This window comes from Triturus cristatus, chromosome 4_1 (genome assembly GCF_964204655.1).
Source record: "Triturus cristatus chromosome 4_1, aTriCri1.1, whole genome shotgun sequence".
In the NCBI taxonomy this organism is placed as follows: Eukaryota; Metazoa; Chordata; class Amphibia; order Caudata; family Salamandridae; genus Triturus; species Triturus cristatus.
The window spans coordinates 592,661,439-592,685,603 of record NC_140585.1 but is presented as its reverse complement, the minus strand read 5'-3'; the positions used below and the strand labels follow the sequence as shown (position 1 = coordinate 592,685,603).

The window sequence follows — 24,165 nt, the reverse complement described above, 5'->3', positions numbered from 1 at the left end:
TGAGGGTGTCGTCGGTGTTGGTTGAGACTTTGAGAGTGTTCCTGTGGACGACGGCGATTCCTCCTCCTACTCCATTGTTGCGGTCCTTGCGGGTGATCTTGTAGCCTTCCGGGATGGCTATGGCGATGTCGGGTACCGAGGAGGGGTTCAGCAAGGTCTCCGTCAGGAAGGCGACGTCTGGGGTGTTGGAGTCCAGTAGGTTCCAGAGTTCCACGGCGTGTTTGCATGCAGAGCGGGTGTTGAGGAGGATGCATCTGAGGTAGTTGGGTTCTTTGGTAGGTGGGTTGGCGGGCCGGATGCTGGTGAAGCTGCAGTTCCCAGGAGAAGGGTCCATGGGTGCGTTTCGGGGCAGCTAGGCAGCAGGTGCCTGATCATCCGGTGTTGAGTGCGTGGAGGGTGCTGGAGTCGTAGCAGATGCAGGTGTCGTGGTGCTTGCGGGGGCCAGGGGTCCTGGTGCTGGGCGCGGTCCAGGTGTGGACGGGCTTGCCTTAGGCGCGCCTGTGGCGCGCGCCCACTGCGCGGCCTCCATATGAGGGGATGCTGGGAGCGGGACGGCAAATGGGATCGCAGGGGGTGGGGCCGCAGGAACGGGATAAAACAGGTGGCAAGAAAAACGAGCAAGGGACAGAGAATAAGCACAAGGGGAGAATTGGGAACAGAAAAAACAAGTGTAGGCAAAAAAGTGAAAACAAGTTAGGCAAAAGGAGAAAGGAAAAAAAAACAAGTTAGGCAGCGAACAACAGGTTAAGAGCACAACAATGCGGGTATGGGCGGCGAGGCAGGCACAGACCGGCAGAGCCGTGCAGCAGCGTGGTGAGCAACCTGCCTGCGAGCAGGGTGAGAGGTCGCAACATGATTGCCTGAAGGAGAGCAAGCAGGAAAAATAAACTGTAGAGTAGATTGTGTCACTGTAATCCTGTAATAACTCATTTCTCTACCTCAAACAATGAATAGATGGTCTGCTACCATTGCTTTACAGGTCATAAATTGTGAGTCATTAACACGTTGGAGGTAAATCGGGAGCTATCGCAGTAAAGTTTTACAACCAGTACTTTGCAGGGTTTTACTTCACAGCTTAGATACTACATTAAAGATTTAAAAAGGCCAATCTTGTGTAAACACATACACACTATTACACATACAGGCACACAAGTCTGAGTTTATTTATATATGAACATAAATATATGTACACACACACACACACACACATTTATAGTGTTACGCTTGTGTGCATTTAATTATGGTGCTATAAATTAAATGTAGTTAATTTAGGAATTTAAAACAATATATTTCAAAATATTTACATTTCTTGTATTGAAATTAAACTATCAATTAAGTTTAAGAATAATAAATATTTCTCTATTTTTACTGTCAATTACATCTCGTTATTAAAAATGAATTTACATTTCGAAAAATAGTATTTTAATTAAAATTAAAGTATACATATATATGATTTGGGTTTAGTTTTTTTGAAAGATAAGCAAGATTTTAGTTAGGGTTCAGAATATGTTTTGGGCAGAAGGGGTTTTTAGGTTTCAGGCATCAGTCATTTTTATGGGGTGGCAAGGGATTTTAGGATTCAGGGTTGGGAGGTTTTAAAGGTGACAAGGAAAGTTCAGTTTAGGGAAAAGTAGATTTTTGGGGTGGTAAGGATTTGTAGGATTTAGTGATGGCTAATGTTTTACGTTACTAAGGAGTTTTAAGGGGTCAATGATGGGTAGTAGGCTTTTGGGGTGGTAAGAAGTTTTTAGGGTTCAGGAATGCTTAGTGTTTTTTCAGTGGTAACTCTTTTTTACAGTTCAGGGATGGGTAGTTTGAAGAAAAAAAAACAATTCTATTTCACTAAAAAAAACTAAATTAAAAAGTTGCTATCAAAATAATTACTGAATATCACTAAATATTTTTTTACATTTTACAATATTAAAAAATAAAACTATTAAATAATTATTTCTGAAATATATATATATATATATATATATATATATATATATATATATATATATATTACCATTCCTCCGTCACCAACATCCATTCCACAAGACGAAGATAGACCCAGAGTTTTGTGCACATCCGAAGTTTATTTCTCAAATGCCCTGCACCATCGCCAATACGCGTTTCAGCCCCGCGGAGGCCTTGATCACATGATGTGTGTGTGTATATATATATATATATATATATTACCTACTGGCTGTCGCCAGTAGGTAGTTATAGTTAGGACCTATTTTCCATAGGAAATCCGCAACATTCTATTTGGAATAACGTTGGCGCCGATTGACGAATCTTCGCAAAATTTTCCAAACTTTTGGCCAGCTCCAGTCCGCTCCTATCCTGAAAATTTCACGGTGATTCATCAAGCGGGGGCCGGGAAAAGAGGGGGGTCCCAAAACGCGTTTTCCCAATGCATTTTCCCATAGGACCTGTTGACGCAGCTACAGCCCGAACTGCTGAACGGAATTACACCAAATTTGGCAAAGAGGTAGTCCTCAGTTCAGACTCGTGCCTTTTCCTTAAATGGTGTAAATCCGTTCAGTAGTTCCTGAGAAAATTAGAGTTAAAAAGATAGATATATCTGGGCGGAGCCTAACCACACATCTCATCGTGAGATCTGATTGGCTGTCAGTACTTCATCCAAGTGTTGGCAGCCATCTTGGGACCAATATACATGATAGCACCTCATTAAAAAGCATTGCAGTTAATAGAAGGTTTTAAGACTTTAGTTACATTATAAATCCTTTGTTGATGGTACCATACTCATTTTAGGAATTGTGGTGTGTTCTAAGGTGATTTTACCATGTGAAAAAGCCTTCTGCTGTGATATCATGTTTGAGAGAAAACTATTTTCTCATGCTTTTCCCACGGAGGTTTGGAAGGTGACCTATAAGCTAAACTGAGAGCATATTTTCTGTAAATTCACATTATCTTTCTCAGTCATGTGAGAATGAAGTCTGACATTCTCAGTAAAACATGTACATCCAACAAGGGCAGAGACTGTCAGTTGATTTCTTTGTGTTCTACTGCAGCTTCCCAGAGTATTCTATAGAACAACTAGAGCGCTAACAGTCCTACTTATGACAAACGTATTGCACACCTGAAGCCATCTTGATTGGAATAAAGTGGTAACTCTTAAAACATTTAATTTAAAGAACAAAATAGGGGGTTCATTTTGCCATAGAAAGTATGATTAGTGCTGCAGAAAGAAAAATTAGAGCACATTGAGTGACTTCTTAAATCCTCTTCTATTTCATTAAAAAATTCTGACATGCAGACTGAAACATGCACTTTCAATACCAGCAGCATACTTCCCTGGTGAGCAGTAGCTTTACTACAGTGATCTAATAAGCAACTAGAGTGCGAACATTCTGAATTTATGGCAAATGTGTGACACATCTGAATGCCTTCTTGATGGAATCAAAGTTAAAAACTGAAAGTATTTCCTACTGAGGAGACTGTAGTAAATGAGGAAATTAGGAAACTTCATAAGAAATAAGTCTCCCAAAATGGCCACCAGAGACAAAAGAGCCCAAATGTAGCCCAAATATCACCCAGATGTAGCCCAAGTATAGCCCAATTACAGAATGTCCCAGAGTGTTCTAACGAACAACTAGAGCACTAACAGTCTTACTTATGACAAAAATATGGCACACCTGAAGCCATCTTGATTGGAATAAAGTGGTAACACTTAAAACATTTAATTTACAAAGGAACAAAATGAGGGGGTTCATTTTGCCATAGAAATTATGATTAGTGCTGCAGAAAGGAAAATTAGGGTACATTTTGACTTCTCAAATCCTCTTATATTTCATAAAAAAATTCTGACATGCAGACTAAAACATGCACTTTGAATACCAGCAGCAGACTTCCCTGGTGAGCAGTAGCTTTACTACAGTGATCTAATGAGCAACTAGAGTGCTAACATTCGGAATTTATGGCAAATATGTGACACATCTGAATGTCTTCTGATGGAACCAAAGTAAAAAACTGAAAGTATTTCCTACTGAGGAGACTGCAGTAAATTAGGAAACTTCATAACAAATAAATCTCCCAAGATGGCCACCAGAGACAAAAGAGCCCAAATGTAGCCCAAATATCACCCAGATGTAGCCCACATGTAGCCCAATGACAGAAGTGTGCAAAACACTTATTTATTGTGTATTTGCAGTTTTATATAGTGAAGACTTGTCAGGTATTGGAGTGCTTTACATGAGCATTGGTTACATCACACAAGATCAAATTCATTTTGGTTGTAGACATGAGGATTTGACCAGAATCACAGAATGTTGAGCTGAAGTAGAAATCCAACCTGGTTCCCCAGTTGCAAAGTCTGCAGCTCTGGAAGTAACACCACATCCTCTCCCCTAAGTGCAACATTTAATCAAGTGGTCAACTGGATAAAAAAACAAAGATTACAAATAATTTAAAAGTTCTTTGTCGCTATTTGAAAACTCAGAAAATATGTCCTCATTTTAGTTTTTTAGAGCACTAACCATAATTTTGATGCAAATAAGACCCTCTCATATATGTAACTTCTAAAGGAAATGCTCTAGGTAATACAGTTTTGATTACATCAAGATGATGTCAGGCGTTCCACACTTTTGTAATAAATATAGAATGTTAGCAATCTAGTTGTTCATTGGGATACTGTTGAGAGGCAGAGGCAGAGGCCAGGGGCACGGACTCTGAAAATTGAAGGCAGGGAGGAGAGTGCAGAGGCAACAATTTGACCACACTGGGCAGGCAGGAATGGCAGTGGCAGCACAACAGACTATGGAGGGCAGTGGAAAGGGGGGCAGGGGCAACAAACCAACAATACAGGACTGGCAAGAGAGGCTGTGGCAATATAATAGACCATTGTGGGCAGAAGGAAGAGGCAGTGCTAGTACAACCATACATGCCAACGGACCCGTTTCAGCCAGGAAACGTCCAATGTTTTTAAGCTCAAATGGGCTTTATTTGATCTGTCTCCTGTCTACAATCTCCTCTTTTTCAATGTAACTCAAAGGGCAAAATCAATACCCCAGTTTTTTTCCAAAATCTCCCTCTTACGAAGTTCAAAATGTTCGCAAGTATGGTACATTGGATCATGGTAGGCAGGAGGAATTGGGGTAGGGACATGGACTCGGATAACAGAGGACAGAAGGGACATGGAGAGGTACACCAAACTGACCCTACAGGGCAGGCATCAGGGTTTGCAGCAGCACAACACACCACACAGGGCATGCGGGACGGGAGTGCAGCACAACAATCCATAGAAAGCAATAGGGAGGGGACAGGACCATGCACATGGACAACAGAGAACAGAGGGGAAAGAGGCAATGGTAGCTAGCTGACCATAATGGACAGACAGGAGAGAAAGCTGCAACATAACAGACCATAAAGGGCAGGACAGACAAGCCAGGAGGGAGGGAATAGGGGGTCTGCACATGGAAACAGAGGGCTGGGGGCAAGGTGGCAGGGCAGGAGCAGCAAGATGACCATGGAGGTCAGGCAGGATGGGCACTAGAAACAAGACACACCATGGAGAGCAACAATGAGACTATGGTGGCATACACACAGACCATGGAGGGAAGGTGGGAGGGGGTCAGGGGCAGCTAGCTGACCACACAGGGAAGGTGGGAGGGGCCATGGCAGCACAGAAGACCATGCATGGCAAGCGGGAGGGTTAGTGGCAGCACAATGGCTATGATGGGCAAGAAGGAGGGTGCAGGGGCATGCACAAAGGACCATGGAGGATTGAAGGGAGGGTCAGGACCTGGGCACAGACAAGAGAGTTCAGGGGAAGGGGCCTCACAACAGACCGCGCGGGGCAGGCAGGAGGAGCAGTTGCAGCACAACAGACCAGAGAGGGCAGAAGGGTGTGGCAGTAAAATGGACCATGGAGGACAGGAGGAAGGGGATAGGGGCATGGCATGTCGTCAGGCAGGGTGGAGGTGGCAGGGACAGGTTACAGTCATCTGACAATGCTAGGCAGGTGGGAGGGGAGTGGCAGCTCAACAGAACAGTAGATAGGAGTGGCAGGTCCATGGAACATGGTGGGCAAAAAGGATGGAGCAGGGGCATGCACAAAGACATCGGAGAGCAGGAGAAATGAGAATAGGGGCAGCAAACTAAGCACAGAGGCTAAGCAGGAGGTCAATGATGGGCCATAGAATTGGGCAATGGAGGACAGGAGGAGTGGACTGGTACATCATGCTAAATGGAGGGCAGTGGCAGCACATCAGACCATGCATGGCAGGAGGGAGGAGGATAGTCCATGGATTCAGACAACAGAGGATAGGGAGGAGGTGGATGGGGCAGCAAGCTAACTGTTCAGAGAAGGTGGGTATAAGAAACTTTACTGTTTTTAAAATGTGTGTCTGTGCGAACTACTTAAAATATGAACAAGTATGCAGCATAATCTCACTTTTATTCTGGAAGAAGAGGACTTTTGTGACTGTGACTCCGGGCTTACTTGGCAGAAACACCCCCTGACCCTCCACCCCCCATCGCAAAATGTAATGCCCATGAAAAGGGTAGGTGGACGCAGTGTTATATAGAACATAGTCCTGAGAGCACGATTGAAAATTAAAACTAGCTATAGTATATGGTATAAACTATGCACCAAAAAGTGTGATATAAGATGAACCGGGGCGTGAAATATAATATGCAATACATTGTGCGCAATGACAGATTCATTGGAGAGCGCGAGATAGCACAGGCACTAGCGCGTGCTATGCGATATGCGCCTTGGAGTGTAATATGCACAGGGCAGTGTTGTGTAACAGAACTAGTCTCTAAAGTTGTAATATAAAATATGTGCTGGTGAGACTAGCTATTTTTAGGTCCTACTCGCCCTTTCTGGCGAGTAGAAAAACATACTAACTTTTGTCCTCTGCCTTTGAAAACAGAGCAAATGTGACAAGATAACAAGATTTAAAGGCCTTTTTATTGCTCACAAAGCAAATGAGCAATAAAGATGCCTTTAAATCTTATTATCTTGTCACATATGCTCCGCTTTCAGAGACGGAGGTCAAGTAGGTCACTGATAGGTCGAGGAGATTTTTCAAGGTACTAGACCTGTAGGACTAGTACCATTTTCCAGATTTTTCGAGCCTTGTGAGTATATGTGAGAGTGAGAGATTGGAAGAGTTCCTGTATGAATAAGTATGTGTTTCTATAAGTGATTGTTTAAAAGACTAAGTATGTGTAAGTTTCTGTAGAAGTAAGTGTGGTGGTGTGTGTATAACTGTATATGCAAGGAAATGGATGTTTGATTCTTTATTAGCATGAGTGACTATGTGTGAGTAACTCTATGGATGAGTGGCGTTGTGTAACAGGATGTATAGGTGTATGAGTACATATGATGAGTGAGTACATGTATGAGTGACTGTATAGGACTGTTGGTGAATGAGTGGATGTGTATGTGGATCTTAGAATTACTGAATAGGTTGTTGTAACTGGTATTGATAGGTCCATTGTTTTGAAAAATTTTGTTTCTATTTTTGAATGTGTGTATCAAAGGTTATATTAGGGGGAGAGGAGGTCTGCCACTCTATCACAAGGATGATGTCATCAGTGATGTCATGAGTGATGTCACTGACCATGTCATGAGTGATGTAATATGTGACGTCATCAGCAGTGCATTGCGTGCGCGCGAGTTATAGTTAGCTGAACTAACTATAACCGGGGAATTTCAATGGTTTTGTACAAGTGAAAAGTCCAGCTAACTATAAAGCCCCTGAAACCTATGGTTTTTCAGTGAATTTTTAAGGTTTTTTAAATGCTAATTCCTAACTATAACGTGCCTGAAAGCTATGGTTTTTTCAGTGAATATATATATATATATATATATATATATATATATAGAGAGAAGTGGCAGCGATTGACATATTCAGTGATAAGGACAGTAATGCCGACACACAAACTACGAGCGGAACTACGCAATTGACAGTAGCAGGAAGCAGTGTGAAGCAATTATTGGGCGAACTGGAGAAATTGCGAAGACATGAGGTGGCTAAATGGTGGGAGTGCACATCCTTAAAAAGATACTTAGATGTGGGTCGGATACCGAGAGGACTGCAGATTCTAGTGGCACCAACCTATGAAAACCCAGATCCTGTTATGCTTCAAGAATGGGCTGAGAACAGCGCCCAATCATCCAGGAATATGTTACAAATATTAATCAAGTTTGCGACAACGGATAGAGAAAAAATTCTAATGCGCATTGATGAAATATGCAAGGAACTTGACAAAGCAACTAACCAAGATGAAGTGAAAAAAGGTCTGTTGGATATCAAAAACCGGGTCCTAAAATATGAACAAATTATCAAGGAAAGAAAAGCCAGCAAATTTCAACGAGATAGGAATGATTATCTCTTTGGTCGAATCTATACCTTTTCGAGGAAATTCGATAACATTCGCCGTCAGCAACTATCAATAACAAGCAGCGGCACCAAAGGACAGCCTGAACCTAGTGATTCTGAATTAAGTTCGGAAATCGAATCGGATCCTGAAGGAGCTGGCAGTGGACTTCAAACACGTAAAGCACCAACACCGGCACAGGAGTTGGGTTTTTTACGTGTAGAACGCTTGATGAGCCTACGTCCAAGACCTCAACAACGAGAGTTCACATCAAATCGAACTCCAAATCAAAGAACAGACGGAGAAAGAACCGAAGATGGGGCAAGCAGTCTACAACAAACTACAAAACCAACATACAGGCGGAACAGACGAAGATAAATGACATCAAAGAGACTGAGAACACAGTTATAAATCTTTTCACTATGGCTTTAACACGAGAGGAGGAACAAGTTCTGGCTCTTGGCCCATCGTTCTGTAAACCAACAAATTTTGATTACACACAAACCAGGATAGACCTCTATCACTTCACAAGAAAATTAAAACTACGGAAACACTTCTTCAATATGAAAGGAAAGAATATTGAAGGTGAAGATGGGAACACATCGCCTACGACTCTAGATGTATCTGATATGACTTTTTTGAGAGACATGGCAGAGTTGGAACACATTGGTGAAATTGATGAAATGAGCATGACCCAAGCAGCATGTAGATCGGATTTGAACATCTATGCAACTACCCACACTCCATTCAGACCAAAATCTGTATTCAATCCAATAATGCCTAGAGACAACGTTGATATTTTCTCTGAAAAAGTGATCACAGATCTTAAGGAATTGGCAATTGACAGTAGCAACAATTTCTATAGAAACATGAACAACCAAACAACAAAATACTCTAGAGTTATGCGAAAAATCAAAGAACGTTCAGATATAGTTGTAAGGTGGTCAGACAAAGGTGGCAACGTGGTGTTATGGCCAATTGAAATGTATAACAGAGAAGCCATGACACAACTACTGGACAAAAATTGCTACAGTCGTATAACTGCTACTAACATCAGTATTAAAGAAAGATACCACGGTTGCCTATATGAATGGAGAGGAAAGGGTCTCATTACGAGACAGGAACTTGATTTTTTGAAAAACGACTACCCTATGACACCACAACTATATCTGCTTCCAAAAGTTCAAAAAAATGCGGAATGCCCGCCTGGTAGGCCCATCATTTCCGCCATTGGAAGCCTTTTTGAAAATACCAGCAAATTCATTGACTTTTTTCTTCAACCGTTTGTGCAAGCATTACCTGCATATACAAAAGATACTGGAGACTTTCTGAAAAAAATCTTTGATTGTAATTGGCATGAAGATTTTGTATTTATGACACTTGATGTACAAAGCCTATATACAAGCATTAGACATAGAGATGGCTTGAATGCGGTGAAACACTTTCTTAGTAAAAGAGATACAAGCTTTTACCAACATACACTCATGCTTTTACACATGATCGAATGGTGTTTAGAAAACAATATCTTTATGTTTGACAGACTTCTGTACAAACAGTTACAAGGTACAGCTATGGGTACTTGCTTCGCCCCCAGCTATGCGAATTTGCATATGGGCTGGTGGGAGGAGCAAGTACTCATGCCAAAATTCTCTACAGAAATGTCTGAAAACGTAGTAGTATATCAACGCTACATAGACGACATTTTCATTTTATGGAAGGGCACTGAACAGAAGCCCATTGATTTTGCTGCTAAACTTAATGATAACGATTCAAATCTCAAGTTTACCTGCACCACTAGCACAAAATCTATTGTTTTTCTTGACTTAGAGCTCTACATTAGTAACAAGAAAGTTCAGTCACGTACATTCAGAAAGGCAACATCAGGGAATACGATTTTACATGCCCAAAGTTTCCACCCTATCAATCTTATAGAAAGTATTCCCTATGCAGAATGTTTACGTATGAAACGTAATTGCAGCACTCCAGAGAGTCTACAAGATTCTACGGATAATCTATGTATGAGACTCAATAAAAGAGGATACAAAACACAAGTCTTGGAAAAAGCAAAACAAAAATGCGCAGTCACCACTAGAGAAAATTTGATCTTTAAGAACCGTGAGGAACTGATGGACCACAAGAAATCGAAAGAACAAACCCCTAGATTAATTACAGGGTATAATACATACCACACTAATCTAAGAAGAATTTTATATAGACACTGGCCCATAGTTCAATGTGACCCCGTCATAGGCCCTTCTTGTACTAAGCTTCCTCAATTAACTTTTAGAAGAGCTAAATCCATGAAACAAGAATTAGTTTCTAATTCTCCTGTGTATGATAAGGGTACCAGTTGGCTCAAATCGCAAGAAGGTTTCTTTAAATGCACCAGGTGCAAAGCCTGTACACATGGATTGAATACTAAATCAGTCTCCACTCCCCTGAGAAAAACTTCGCTTGAGATCAGAGAAAATTATACCTGCAAAACTGATTTCGCAGTGTATGTACTACGGTGCACATGCAATAAAATGTACGTAGGAAGTACTATTCATCCCGCCCATGTCAGGATATTGCAACATTTAAGGGCCATTAGTAATGATGACCCAACATATCCTGTGGCTCGTCATATTAACACAGTACACGGAGGTAAAGCAGGTGATTTGAAATACTTTGTCATAGACAGCGTGAAGAAGAATGTCAGGGGAGGAAATAGGCAATTGGCACTACGGAGATTGGAATCCAAATATATAATCTTGTTCGATTGCAAAATTCCTAATGGTATGAATGCGGATGAAGCAATGAGCATACACCTTTAACCTTCTGTTTAGCGAAACTGTATAACTGTGTATTCATAATCACTGAATTAATGTAAAGTTGCTGCACACTTCGAAATCCTTGAAACAATTCACGAATTGCTTTCTTTCCCCCTTTTTTTCTGACTCACTCTTGGTTTTGTTAAAAATTCTTTCTTGGATTTTTGTTTTGTAATTACGATTGAAATTAATAGACTCACTGAATTAGGCTAACAGACTGCAGTATTCCAACTAACCTCTGCCCACTGGGGCATAATTGAGTAAGAACTACTTAAGTGTTCTACGCACATGTGTAGAGTGTTGGATGGATTAGTTTTTGGGCAACAGCTCACCATCCGAATCAAGTCATTGTATCATTTGTAAGTCTTATTTACATTTTCCTAAAAAACAAATTGATGAGTTGGACAGAGTTGATTACATTCGAATATGAGAAACATGTGATCTAAACACTTGTTAATATTCAATTTTGATAATAGTTGACAAGTGGTCTGTTTTCCTTTTCTTTATTGTGAGTCAAAAACAAGTATTTGATTTAAGAATTCTTCTATGTCTTTCACTGACCTTTTGGTTGCCAAGGGAACCCCTTGTGTTTTTTCACGAGTGTTTGAAAACTTTAAGAGACCTCATTTGAGTGAAGCCAGACACAGTGAGCAAGGCGGACTCGTCCGCCGAAACGCGTCTGGGTTTAACATTTTGATGGAATAAAGAATCTTTTTGAAGTAATCCCACGGAGTCAGTGCCTGGATTGGACGATAATATATATAACGCTCAACTGTGGCTTTTAGCAACAGAGAGGACCAGCACTCGCGTTGGTGTCAACCCAAATCAAGGATTTATTCGGTGCAAATTGATCAACAGAAACGGACGCGTTTCAGCCGTAGCCTTCGTCATTGTCAGCTTACGTCTCTGAGGCGAAAGTTCATAAAGATACGAAACATCAAAACAAAGAAAGGACTACCCCGTAATTCATGGGCGCCATATTTAAACGTGCAAAACAACCTTGACTCAATTCATTATTGTTATTAATCAATGTCACATCATATATCATGATTCTCATACATTGTTTGAAAATAAATATAAACGTGAAACATATAATAATTGTTTCTGTGCAATCAATAATTCTGGCTGAATATATCAGTGTATATATATATATATATATATATATATATATATATATATATATATATATATATATATATATATATATCGTTTCCCTGCGGCAGAACCACGCCGCTCCATATGCACACAAGATCTCTCCAACCGGAGGAATACAAACGGGACGAACTCTCATATTCCTTTCTTTTGCACTTTTTATTTTAAATCCTTCAAATAGCGAGCTGTTTAGGCAAAGTAAGATCTACGCGTTTCGGAATGCCAGGATTCCTTGCTCACGATCAACCTGGCTTTTGGATAGCTTCTCATGGTGATTGTGAAAGCAGAACATAAAGAAGAAAAAGGAAGAATGAGAAAAAGAAAAGGACTAATAAAGTACAATAAAGAAAAATCGACACAGAAAAAATTAAAAAAAGAAGGAATGGAAGGAAAGAATCATAAACGCATAAAACAGAAAAGGAGGAATATAGAAAACGAGCTTGAGTTCGAATTTAGCCTCCAAAAGAAAGATGATAAAGTACAGGATAGAGGAAGCAATGAATCGATCATCTCCCACTGGAGGGAAAAAGGATTAATAAAAAGATGATGTGCCTTTGTTTCTAAAAAAGAAAAGAAATGGGACTTAATTGTACAAAGAATCATTTTTATTAATGTTTCTGACTTTGAGAAAAATAAGTATCACTTTGCTTGTTAATGTCACTTTCATGTTTTAATATAAAAGAAACAAAAAACTACATCCCACAGAAGGCATAGGGGCACACTGAATTGTGGTAGGAAATGATGTAACAACTATTTGAATATATCTATGGGCGTGCCCAAAAGCCAGGTTGATCGTGAGCAAGGAATCATGGCATTCCGAAACGCGTAGATCTTGCTTTGCCTAAACCGCTCGCTATTTGAAGGATTTAAAATAAAAAGTGCAAAAGAAAGGAATACGAGAGTTCGTCCCGTTTGTATCCCTCCGGTTGATGAGATCTTGTGTGCATATATATATCTATACATACATACACACACATACAGATGTATTCAAATGTGTGTATATGCACATACATACACATTTACCCAAAAATATTTTTTGTGTGTATGTGAGAGAAAAAACTATTCGCCTTGAAAGCTGTGAAGAACAGGTACTTGCAATGTAAAAAGAAAAAGCAATATAGAGGTAATCTGATGTACATACTGCAGACTTTTGTGCAGTCGATGCAAAACTTAGCGTTCTCTTAGGGCTTCTCTTCCTCTTTCAAGGAGTGAGGCGACAAACGCTGGCAGGCTCAAGCATTGAGTACCATACTCTCCTGCCCCATTCTAGGGCAATAATTAGGACTTGGTTCCAGCCTGTCTTGACCTTCCTCAGAATCTGTAACAGGAGAGGTAGCAGTGGAAACGCGTGCAGGAGCCTTCCTTCTATTTTATCTAGAATGTGGCTTCTAATGAACAACTTGTGGGAAACTCCAGTGCACAGAATTGCTGATACAGCGCATTCAAATAAGGCAAATAGATTTAGCCATGGCATAACCTATGTAGTGGATATGCCCTGCATGGTATGCCAGGCTACACATGTTCAGTTCTTCCACTCTGAAATTCAGGGACCCCGCGTGGTGGTTGGCAACCAGTGAGATGTTCTGCTGGTCCAACCACCATAGGATTCAGGACCCTACTACCCTATGCTTGTTGCACTAACACATGGGGTTGTGTTGTGAGAATCTTCACAAGTCTAGCCTCCCTTTCATGAATGACAGAATGGATTTCAGGACCAGATAGGGAACCCCCGAATCTGTAAAAAACGTATATGGAGCTAGCTCTGCACTGGAGATTAGTGGCCTCTGATCTCGATCTCCTTCAGGTGCCCCAACTAACCCAGCAGCAATGTGTCTGTCACCACTATGAAATACAAACCTCCCCTATGTTGGTGTTTGCAAGCCACCACTGCATATTCTGTGCTGTCTGTTCACAGATCTGAAGGGAGTCGGGTGCAGTCTTAATACAGGAACAGCATGTGCCTCCTGGCATTTGCGACAAGACTACACTAGGGTAGAAGATCAAGAAGACTTAGAGCCATTCTCACTAAGACACAGGACTAATCCTGAAACATGGGGATCATGTACTGAAAGTTGATGTGTAAGAGGAAAGGCTTTGGATGCCACCATGTCCAGAAGAGCCCCATGGAATGGAATCTAGCTCGTTGATCGTGAAATCCATAACTTCAGATTTTCAGGGGTAGCCTGGAGTTAAACCTCCCTTTAGCCAGTCGTCAAGGTACAGAATGCGTATACCCATGACATCTAATGCTGAGCAGCGATCCCGCCCATCACTTTTGCCAATACCTATGGGGCTGACCAAACAAGCACCACAGGCAACACCTGTGGGACTGCAGAGAAGGTATATTGAAATACACATCCTGCAAGTCTAAGGATGCCATCCTGGGTCCAGAGCGGATAGAACCAGAACAAGCATTTTGAACCAGTCCTTACTAAGAAAGGCATTGAGCTGGCAATGTTCCAGAACAGGCCTGAGCCCTCCAACATAATGTACATGTACTTTGCTGTGATATCTGAACTCTGCTCGTAAAACAAAGTACACCATAAGCAAGCTCTTTTCAAATAAAACAAACATCATTAAGGCAACCCTTCTACTACCAAAGTGCTCTAACTATACGCCTCTATACTTTCGTCTTTCCATTCTACGAACAACTAGACTTTGATATACACTGAGTTCAAAACATACAATAGTTAAAAGATGAATTTCGTAACCACACAAAATTGATAATCAGTGATGCACTGATAGCATTGAGCTTTTCTCATCCGACAGACATTCTCCAATATTTTTTACTAAGGGCCACCTTGCAATTAATGGTCCCACATGCCATAATTATTTATCATGCTAAAATGGTGCCTTAACAATTCTACATTTATTCTTAGGTCCACTCAAGGAAAGTGGAAGCCTAAAAACAGGAATTCTCGCATGCACAAAATTTACTTTGGGACTAAAGCACTTGGTTGTTGTGGTGTCTGCGCTATTCTGTGCAAGACACCTTTTCCAGTATATAATATACAAGTATACAAATATACAGACACACATCATACTGGTAGCACCATTTACGAAGTACACACATCAGTAGGGCAGTGAAGGGGTTAACTGGCAAAGTTTCTAAATAATTATTTATCAAATCGGTGCAAGAGGAAGTATGGCCTCAGAAGGAAATTCTACATTAATTCAGTCCCCCTGCATCACTACAATCTTCCGGGCAATAAGTAGAAACAACTTGGCATCCTTTTTTAAGACCACAACTAAAACCATCCACACAAAGTTAATTAAGCAAATTTTGCCACACATGAAAATGGAAAATATAAGGCTACAGCAGTCTTCTTCCTCCTCAGGAACTGGATTTGAATCACAAAATCAGTGGGTGGCTACCGTAGGGGAGCATGGAAGAGCACCATAGTGGAAGGAGCACATAATTACATTCCAAAGTTCACTTATATCCCTTTTAAAAATCTCACAAGAGACCTGGTGACTGCAGAAAATAACAGAACTTTAAGAACCTGACAGAAGGACGTGTTCCAGCTACCATGGTTTGTGGTTATGAAATAGACAATCTCCAGTCCTCCGACATTTTCTATTTTTACTTACAGTTGTTCAGATGTGGTACTATACAGTCACCATCTTTTTCTTGTTTAACAAAATTCCTTTTACACAAAGTTGATGGCCTGTTGGAGCACCTAGACTGGTTAAGTTAACACAACAAATTGACACTAATAGAGTTGGTAACAGTGTACACTTCATAAAACTGGCGAAACAAAATGGGTATCGCTCTCTGAATGCAGGGCACAGGGGACCTTGCACTTTAACTACTCCTGCACCACATCCGAAAGCTCTAAACAAGTCAATGTATGTTCTTTGCACCTGATAACAATGACACTGGTAAGTTGTAGGAGGGTTGTCTCCATGAGTTATTGCACAAGGATTCCATGAAGCATTGCTTGTCTTTTTTTTGTTAGCGTTTTGATTTTTAGGTCGAGCCTGGGCAGCGCATGCGCTGCTTTGCGAGGCATGCTGTATTCAAATATGGACTTGAAGCTCCGCCCATATTTTTCATTGGCTTTTGTCATTATCCTTTGTAAATGCTGCTGTCTGATTTGTTAATAGGCCTGTTAGTCCCTCCTTAGTATCAGCTTGTCTTCACTTGTAACCTCCCATGAGAACTGGCCCTTTTACCTCTGTTGTTACACAGTATATCTTATTTAGTCTGTAAGCATTATGTTAATGAGTTTCTAATACTGCAGGTATGACATGCTTTCCTGCAACATTCAGCGGGCCATGCGCGCTTTCACTTTCCAAGACGCCCAGGACAATGGCGCCCGCTTCACTGAACTGAAATAGGTCTCCCATTTACAAGAGTTTGAGCTATTGACATTATAAATGACAATGCCTTTAATTTATGTGTTAAATATATAAAAATATAAATAAAAGGCATTGTCAATTACAATGCCCACAGCTTAAACTCTCGCAAATGCGAGGCCTATTGCATGGCAAATTATTGCTAATTGATTTTCACTGTGAAACTAACATCTTTGCAAATATAAAAGTGTAATACGTGTCAACATACAGAACATTTTAGAGCTCTTGTTAGTCTCCGAGTTTGCCCCAAAAAAAGCAGAGTGGTAGAGAAAGGGGGTGTGGCCTCCTAACAGGTCTCAGCAATCCTGCTGTATGGGACTTACTGGAGATAACAGGAGGGGTTGTTGAACCCCAAAGGCATCCTTGGAGGTCACATACCCCTCCTGTTATCTCCAATAAATCCCACACAGCAGGATTGCTAGGAGGTCTTCAGAGGCCACGTCCCCTTTCTACACCACTCTGCAAAAGTGGCTTGTGGTGCACTACTGGCTGGGGCATGAAGTCCTCTTTACTCCAGCGGTACCTTGGGGGCGAAGAAGCCCTCCTGGTACCTCCTGTAAGTCCTACACAGCGGGATTCAAGAGAGATGGTCGGAGGCCTGCTTACTCCACCACTCTGCAAACGCGACTAGTAGTTAATACAAACAAGTATTGGCATAGCCAATAGGTCTCGCCTTTGGAACCTTATAAGTATTTAGTTATGCAGTACAATATCCTTGGTGCAACAACATCAACCGTTGCATGGCTAAACACTTATAAGGTCCCAAAGGAGAGACCTATTGGCTATACCAATGCTTGTTTACTTTAGAACATTCTAACCTTAGTGGGTGAGTGAAAGGGAGGATGGACAGATGGATTGCAAGTGTGGGTAGATAGAAGGATGGATGAGGTAAAGGATGGATGAGGTAAAGGATAATTGGAAGAATGGATGGATGAGAAACTGGTTGGTGAGTGAAAGGGGGATGGATGGATGGATGAATGAAAGGGTGGATGAATAAAAAGGATGGATGAGTGAAAGGGTGGATGGATGGTTGAGTGATTGGGTGGAAGGAAGAGCAAAAGGATGGATGAATGGATGGCTGAGTGAAAGAATGGGTGATGAAAGCGTGAAAAGAAAAATGGCTAGATTGAGTACAAGGATGGATGACAAAGGATGGATGAGTGAAAGGATGGATGAAGAGAAGGATGAATGAAAGTATGGACGGCTGGATAGATGGATGGATGGATGGAAATTCTTGAACAGTTTATTTCAAACAAGCACTGGTAAAGTCAAAGTGGCTGCTTTTGTGTCAGAGAAGCACGTATTATTCAGCAGTACGTGTTACCAAAAGCAGTCCTAAAAAGATTTTACCACAAAATATCTTGGGCCACAGTGCCCTAAGTAAGCTAAGAGGCAGAAGAACTCTCAAAGTAGTATTATAAAATCGAGTCAGAAGGTAACGTTTGCACTTGAACTGGTGTTCTTGAAAGGCACACACAGCAAAAAATTATAGTTAATACTTTGCACAAAGGGATTGGGTTTTTGTTGCAGTTAAGCCTCTGTCCTAACAACATGTTGAATTTATGGCATTTGATACAACTATTGCGCTGAAAGTGAAAAAATGCATCCACGTGTGACCAATGAAAAGTCTTTGACCCAGGCTGCACACTTGCATGTAAATCAGCAAATCAAATGTTATCTTTACTGCAACGTAAATACATCAAAGTAAAGACATTGGGTCTCATCAGCTGGGTCTTATTTACAAGCCACACCTTGACTATGTAGTAAAACTAAGGGACTACATAATTCCCTTTCACCGAAACACAATGAGAACAAACGGAACACAATCATACAGGAAATGCCATGGCCTCGAATAAAAGCCCATCCAAATAAGGGCAACCCATGAAAACCAATGGCTACATGGGGCCGACTTAAAGAACAGTCTCCCTGTACTATGTACTGTATTGTTTTGAAGAAACACTACTGGGTAGTCTAAACGGCTAAAGCTGCCTTGGTCACACCTAAATAGAGGAAAGGAGCTTCTTAGAAGAAAAAATAGTGGATTGCGTATAAAGAGTGTTCGGAGTGAAGAGGACCGATGATTGAACACTATCATTAAAATAAACACAATGTAGTCCCTACTTGTAGGCGTATTAGACTTCTGCCACGTCATCACAGCTATATGAGAACAAAGGTCGCTCACCAAATTAAGTAGCACAGGCGGTCAGCTCTTTTCAAGCACTCGTGCTTGTGGCGGCATCCACCTTGCGGGAGCGAGCAGACGTGCACACGGCCACGCTATTTAAAAACAGATGGCCCCTGCGCGCCGCTGCTCACTCCCGCAAGGTGGATGCCACCACAAGCACGAGTGCTTGAAAAGAGCTGACCGATTCCAAAAGGTCATCTCCTAGAGCACCGCATGCGCGCTACCTAGGCGACACCTAAAAAACATAGAAATTTCCTGAAAAAAACAAAGCTTACAGGGTTGTTACAGTTGGAAATTAGCATTTAAAAAAACCTTAGAAATTCACTGAAAAAAAGATCAAAGATTACAGGGACGTTATAGTTTGGCTCAGGATTCGCTTGTACAAAACCAGAGAAATTCAGCCGTTATAGATAGCTAGGCTAACTATAGCTCGCGCCCCAGCAATGCACTGCTCATGGTGTGTAACCTTTGCAAATATCAAAACCACGTACAAATATATATTTTCGGACTTACATTTTTTGGTTCATCAGTAACTCTCGATGGAGGTCTTGATGATTTCTGGAAATTTTGACAGGATTAACCATTTTTTTCGGTCTAATCAAGTCGGGATTGTCCGAATCAATATAATCGGGCTCGGCCATGATACTCCTTTCAAAAAATGATGGATCGCAATCTTCACCGGACTCTGCAATATAAATTTTAAATAGAGGTAAGCGCACATAATATTCTAATGGGTGTACATGACAATTATAAATACACTTTCACATTTCTGTTTTCGTTTTTTCTGCAGTCACTTTAGCACCGCCTTGTTTACTAAATGTTTAATCGAATTACAATTAAGGAGGGCTCTTATTGATATTCATATCAGTTGGGTACCTACAGCATTATCTATTGCTAAACAAAGCAGAGTTATTCCGATTGTACTTAAACTAGATAATATAGCATTTCACCACATGCACCTATCAGCAGTGCTTCATTTTTAGTAGTAGTAGTAGTAATAATAACAATAATAAGTTATGAGCCCTAAGTTTTCTAGAAGCCTGTTGCAGGTGCTGCCGATTATTAAGTCTGCTTACTTTTGCTTACACTTTGTGGCACTTTCATCCACCAGCCTACACTTATTCATTCCATTTCACTCATTAGGTTTTTTCAGTCCAGCTTTCTCACTTTTTTCCTTTCTTTCTCTTCCGCCTTTCACTGTCCCTCTCCTGCGTTTCTCGACTCGCTTTCAGCCAAGGTCGGATGATAAAAAATACGTCCCAGTCAGTACCAAAACATCAGTGCAGGTGCCCAGCACCTGCTGTCACTTTCGCAAATTAAGATCAGTCTCGAGGCATACACTGCTGTCACAGTTTAGCAAACTTGAAAGGGAAAAATAAAAGCATGTTCTACCCACTGACATCCCGCCAAATGAAGTGCCCTGCAAGATGTAGATAATATTTTACTCAATCGTTAGCTAATTTAATCAAACGTCAATAGTTTAAGGCACAAATTCCAGAAAACATTGCGAAATGGCAGCTGAACTGTGTTTACGCAATGCCTGTTAACGGATACACGTATTTTCGTCTTCAGTTGGAAAACTTTCAAGACACACATAGCAGTATATCTCCTGTAAAGTGACACCTCGCACATAACCCTTATCCGAAACTTCACGTTTAAAACTGTATTTTGACACGTAATCAAAGCTGTTATTGATACAAGGTCTCCCCCTGTGGGTCAGTGATCAAACTCAGAGCTAAAACTGCAGCAAAGTCTGAAAGCCTCGGGCTAAAAGCCAGTTTACTTTGTACACACCGTCGGTGCTGCTCAGCGGCATGTCGTCTTTGAAGCTAGTTAGTAGAAGCCGTAATGTGGCGTTAATTAAAGTACATACCAAGAGCCTCCTGGGACTCGGAACGCCACCGCATGGCCGACATCTTCTTGGGGTTCCTACGTCACAACGCGGTACAGACCTCAGACGCGAGCCCCCTCGGCTCGCAGTCGTCAACACACTGCCTTGTGATTCGGCGCTTGAGTTTCACAACCGCGACAAGCACTTTCTCGTCAATCATTAATCACATCTAAAAGAACACCTTACAAGGAAAAGGAATGCGACTTGCTGGTGAGGAAACCTCGAGAACGGTCCATGTCCGGTAAACAAGGGCCAGAAGAAAGTAAAACGGAAAACTTAAGTCCAACCACCGTCACTGATGAAACAAAACTAAGTTTCTCTTCTCTGGTTTACTGCATTGTATTCTGGGGGACAATCTACCTGCACCCATCAACCACCTATCCTTTGAGCTTTCAAATACACACAAAGCGGTAACCTTGTAAATTACATGTTTGGTATATACTGCCCTCTGTCATTTGATGGATAGTTACAATTTATCTGATATTTGGACGCTGAGGAAGAGAAATGACGAGGGATTCACTTATTTTTCATACCCACATAATAAGTATGTTCGAATTGATTATGTTATGTCATCATTAGAGGAACAGTTTCTCCTCGATATAATTAAGTCTCCTAAAACTATCTCGGACCACAACGCACTTACCCTTACCTTTGACTTACCAAGCTTTGAGAAGCCAAGAGCGCAATGGTCCTTTGATAGAAAACTTCTTGTTAACCCCCAATATATAGCCCATATAACATCATGGGCTCAGGAGTTTTTCGATTACAATCAGTTTAGCGCTCCTAGACTGATTGTATGGGACTGTTTTAAAGCAGCACTAAGGGGGGAAACTATTTCGTTTGTGGCTAGGCACAAAAAGGAGGAGGACAATATTAATGGGAATCTAATGTTTACATTGTCTAAACTTGAGACTCATCATGCTGCACAAATTCAACTGGGACTTCCAACTCATGACACTCTCCAAAAAACACTAGTGTTAAAAGCTGAAATTAATAGCACTTTAACCCGAAAAGCTGCTGAACTATAGGAAGTTAATAAAAACAAACTATACGAATCAGGAGAGAATGTTGGCAGATATTTAGCACTTCGTACACGCCAAAGGCTAGCTCAGAATAAGATCAAGCGAATTGAATATGAGGGCCAAGAATTTTCCTCCTCACTTGACATCATGGAGGTATTTCGAAAATATTACGAGAAGCTATATCATAACGATAACTTATATACTGATGACGCCATAAAAACACTTTTTAATAGCTGGCTATCGGATCAAGATTTCATTCCATCGATTGATGAGATTATCAAAGAAGATCTCGAAAGGGAAATCTCAATTATTGAGTTGGAGATTGCACTCTCTGATCTTGCAAACGGCAAAGCAGCAGGCCCTGACAAAATCCCGCTTGATTTGTATAAGGTGCTAGGCAAACAAATACTCCCTTATTTATTGGATCTGTTTTTGGGGGTTCAATATCACTCAATCCCACCTGAATCCTGGAAACATACAAATATAGCAATTTTTGCGAAAAAAGGCAAACCTCTGCATCTTCCATCCTCTTATAGACCGATAAGTTTGATAAACTCCGACTCAAAACTTTATGCTAAGATCCTAGCCAATCGGCTGAGCGGGATCGTCGAGCATCTTGTCTCCCCGTGGCAGCATGGGTTTATCCCCGGTAGGGGTACCACGGAGCACACCCGGAGGGCTATTACCCTATTTAACATCATGGGATCCACGGGGGGGCAGATGTCGATGATCCTCCTCGATGCCGAGAAGGCATTTGATCGTGTATCTTGGAGTTTTCTCTGGAATATTTTGGAATCTAACAACTTTGGAAATAAGTTTATATGTGCTATAAAGGCTCTATATGTAGATCCTAAGGCAAAGATTTCCATTTGTGGTATTGAGTCGGACTTTATTAAGACACAGAGGGGGACGAGGCAGGGGTGCCCCTGCTCCCCGCTATTATTTGCCCTTTATATTAATCCTTTAATTGTAAAATTGCTTTCTTCTCCCCGTATCCGACCAGTGGATGTTGGAGGTTATTCAACCAAAGTTTTGGCGTATGCTGATGACTTGGCTGTATTAACTACAAATCCTGCTGATGCAGTCCAGGAAATTGAATTAATTACCCAGTCCTTTGGCTCCTTTTCAGGCTATTCCCTCAATAGGGATAAAACTATGATTCTTTGTACAAGTAACACGGCATGGGATAGCCCTCTTAAAGTGAAGCAAGCTACTTATCTGGGTGTCTGCCTCTCTGCTGATATAGGGCAAATTGACCATATTAACTACTCGCCCTCGATTAATAAAATAAAGACTGACCTTAGGAGAGTAGATAATTTACATCTCTCTATAATTGGTAGGGCTAACTACCTAAAAATGAATATCTTTCCAAGGATACTCTATCTGTTCCGAGCAATTCCGATTTTGCCAGGAGGTAGTTTCCTCAAGATCATTGACTCCTCCATGTCTAAGTTTATATGGAGCTTTGGAAAAATTAGAAGAGCCCTACCATTATTGACTCTACCTCAGGAGAGGGGTGGGCTAGCTATCCCCAGGTTAACATTTTATTTATGGGCAACTCTACTACATCAGATGGGCCCTTTACTGAGTTGTAAAACAACTACTCTACTCACTACGGAATCTTATATTCCATCTATCTATGAGCTGAGCCTTGGGACTAAATGTCAAGGCCTATTTTTAAGGCAGGTCGAACCTTCATATTACAAAAAAATCAAGTTAAAGATAATTACAGATGCTTGGAAGGTTTGGAAATTAGTATCTAAACATTTAGATATTCCAAAATTCACAAAATATACTCCCTTATGGCGTAGTGCCATTATCTCTAATATTCTTAACAACTCCACCTCTCGGAGGTGGGAATCTCTGGGCATTAATACAGTGGATGACTTTCTTGGTCAGGACACCACTTCGTCATTCGGATGGCTGCAGCAGAAATACTCTATTCCCAATACGGACTTTTTGAAATACTTCCAGGTTCTTACAAGTATTCGCAATTGTACCCCCAGAATTAAATTGGATAATATCAATCTTTTTTCCATTATTGGAAAACGCTCTTCTAGAATCGGTACTTTCTACCAACTGCTTATTCAAAATGCTACCGACGATTTAGAACGGGTTGAGCAGGCCTGGGCCATAAGGTTATCCAACCCAAACATTGATATCGACCTTTGCCTGGCCCTTTCCTCTAAACTTTGTATGGCCTCGAATCTCAAAGCTCAATATTATAAAGTTCTTTATAATCTTTATTTCACCCCTGCAAAGTTATTTTCTTGGGGTTTCCGGGATAATGATTTCTGCCCGAGATGCAATCAACCTCAAGCGAATTTAATACACATGCTCGCGGATTGTTCTAAACTAGCTGTATTGAAGACTGCAATTATGGGATTTTGGGCTCAGGTTTTTGGACAG

General features: G+C 41.1%; 1 protein-coding gene across 6 annotated transcripts in view; it reads right to left on the bottom strand.

Annotated features, from left to right (window-relative positions):
* The window catches only part of FAM107B (family with sequence similarity 107 member B), a 271,881-nt gene that overhangs the window by 38,751 nt on the left and 208,965 nt on the right, over positions 1-24,165 (bottom strand). For 5 of the 6 annotated variants that reach the window (XM_085652939.1, XM_085652940.1, XM_085652942.1 and 2 more), the window contains one exon: positions 19,357-19,528. In XM_085652939.1, coding sequence (XP_085509065.1) covers positions 19,357-19,484 — 128 coding nt within the window. In that variant the 5' untranslated portion in view covers positions 19,485-19,528. Of the gene's footprint in view, positions 1-19,356; positions 19,529-20,716; positions 20,896-24,165 lie in introns of those variants that run through there. The other variant, XM_085652937.1, reaches the window with a different exon arrangement.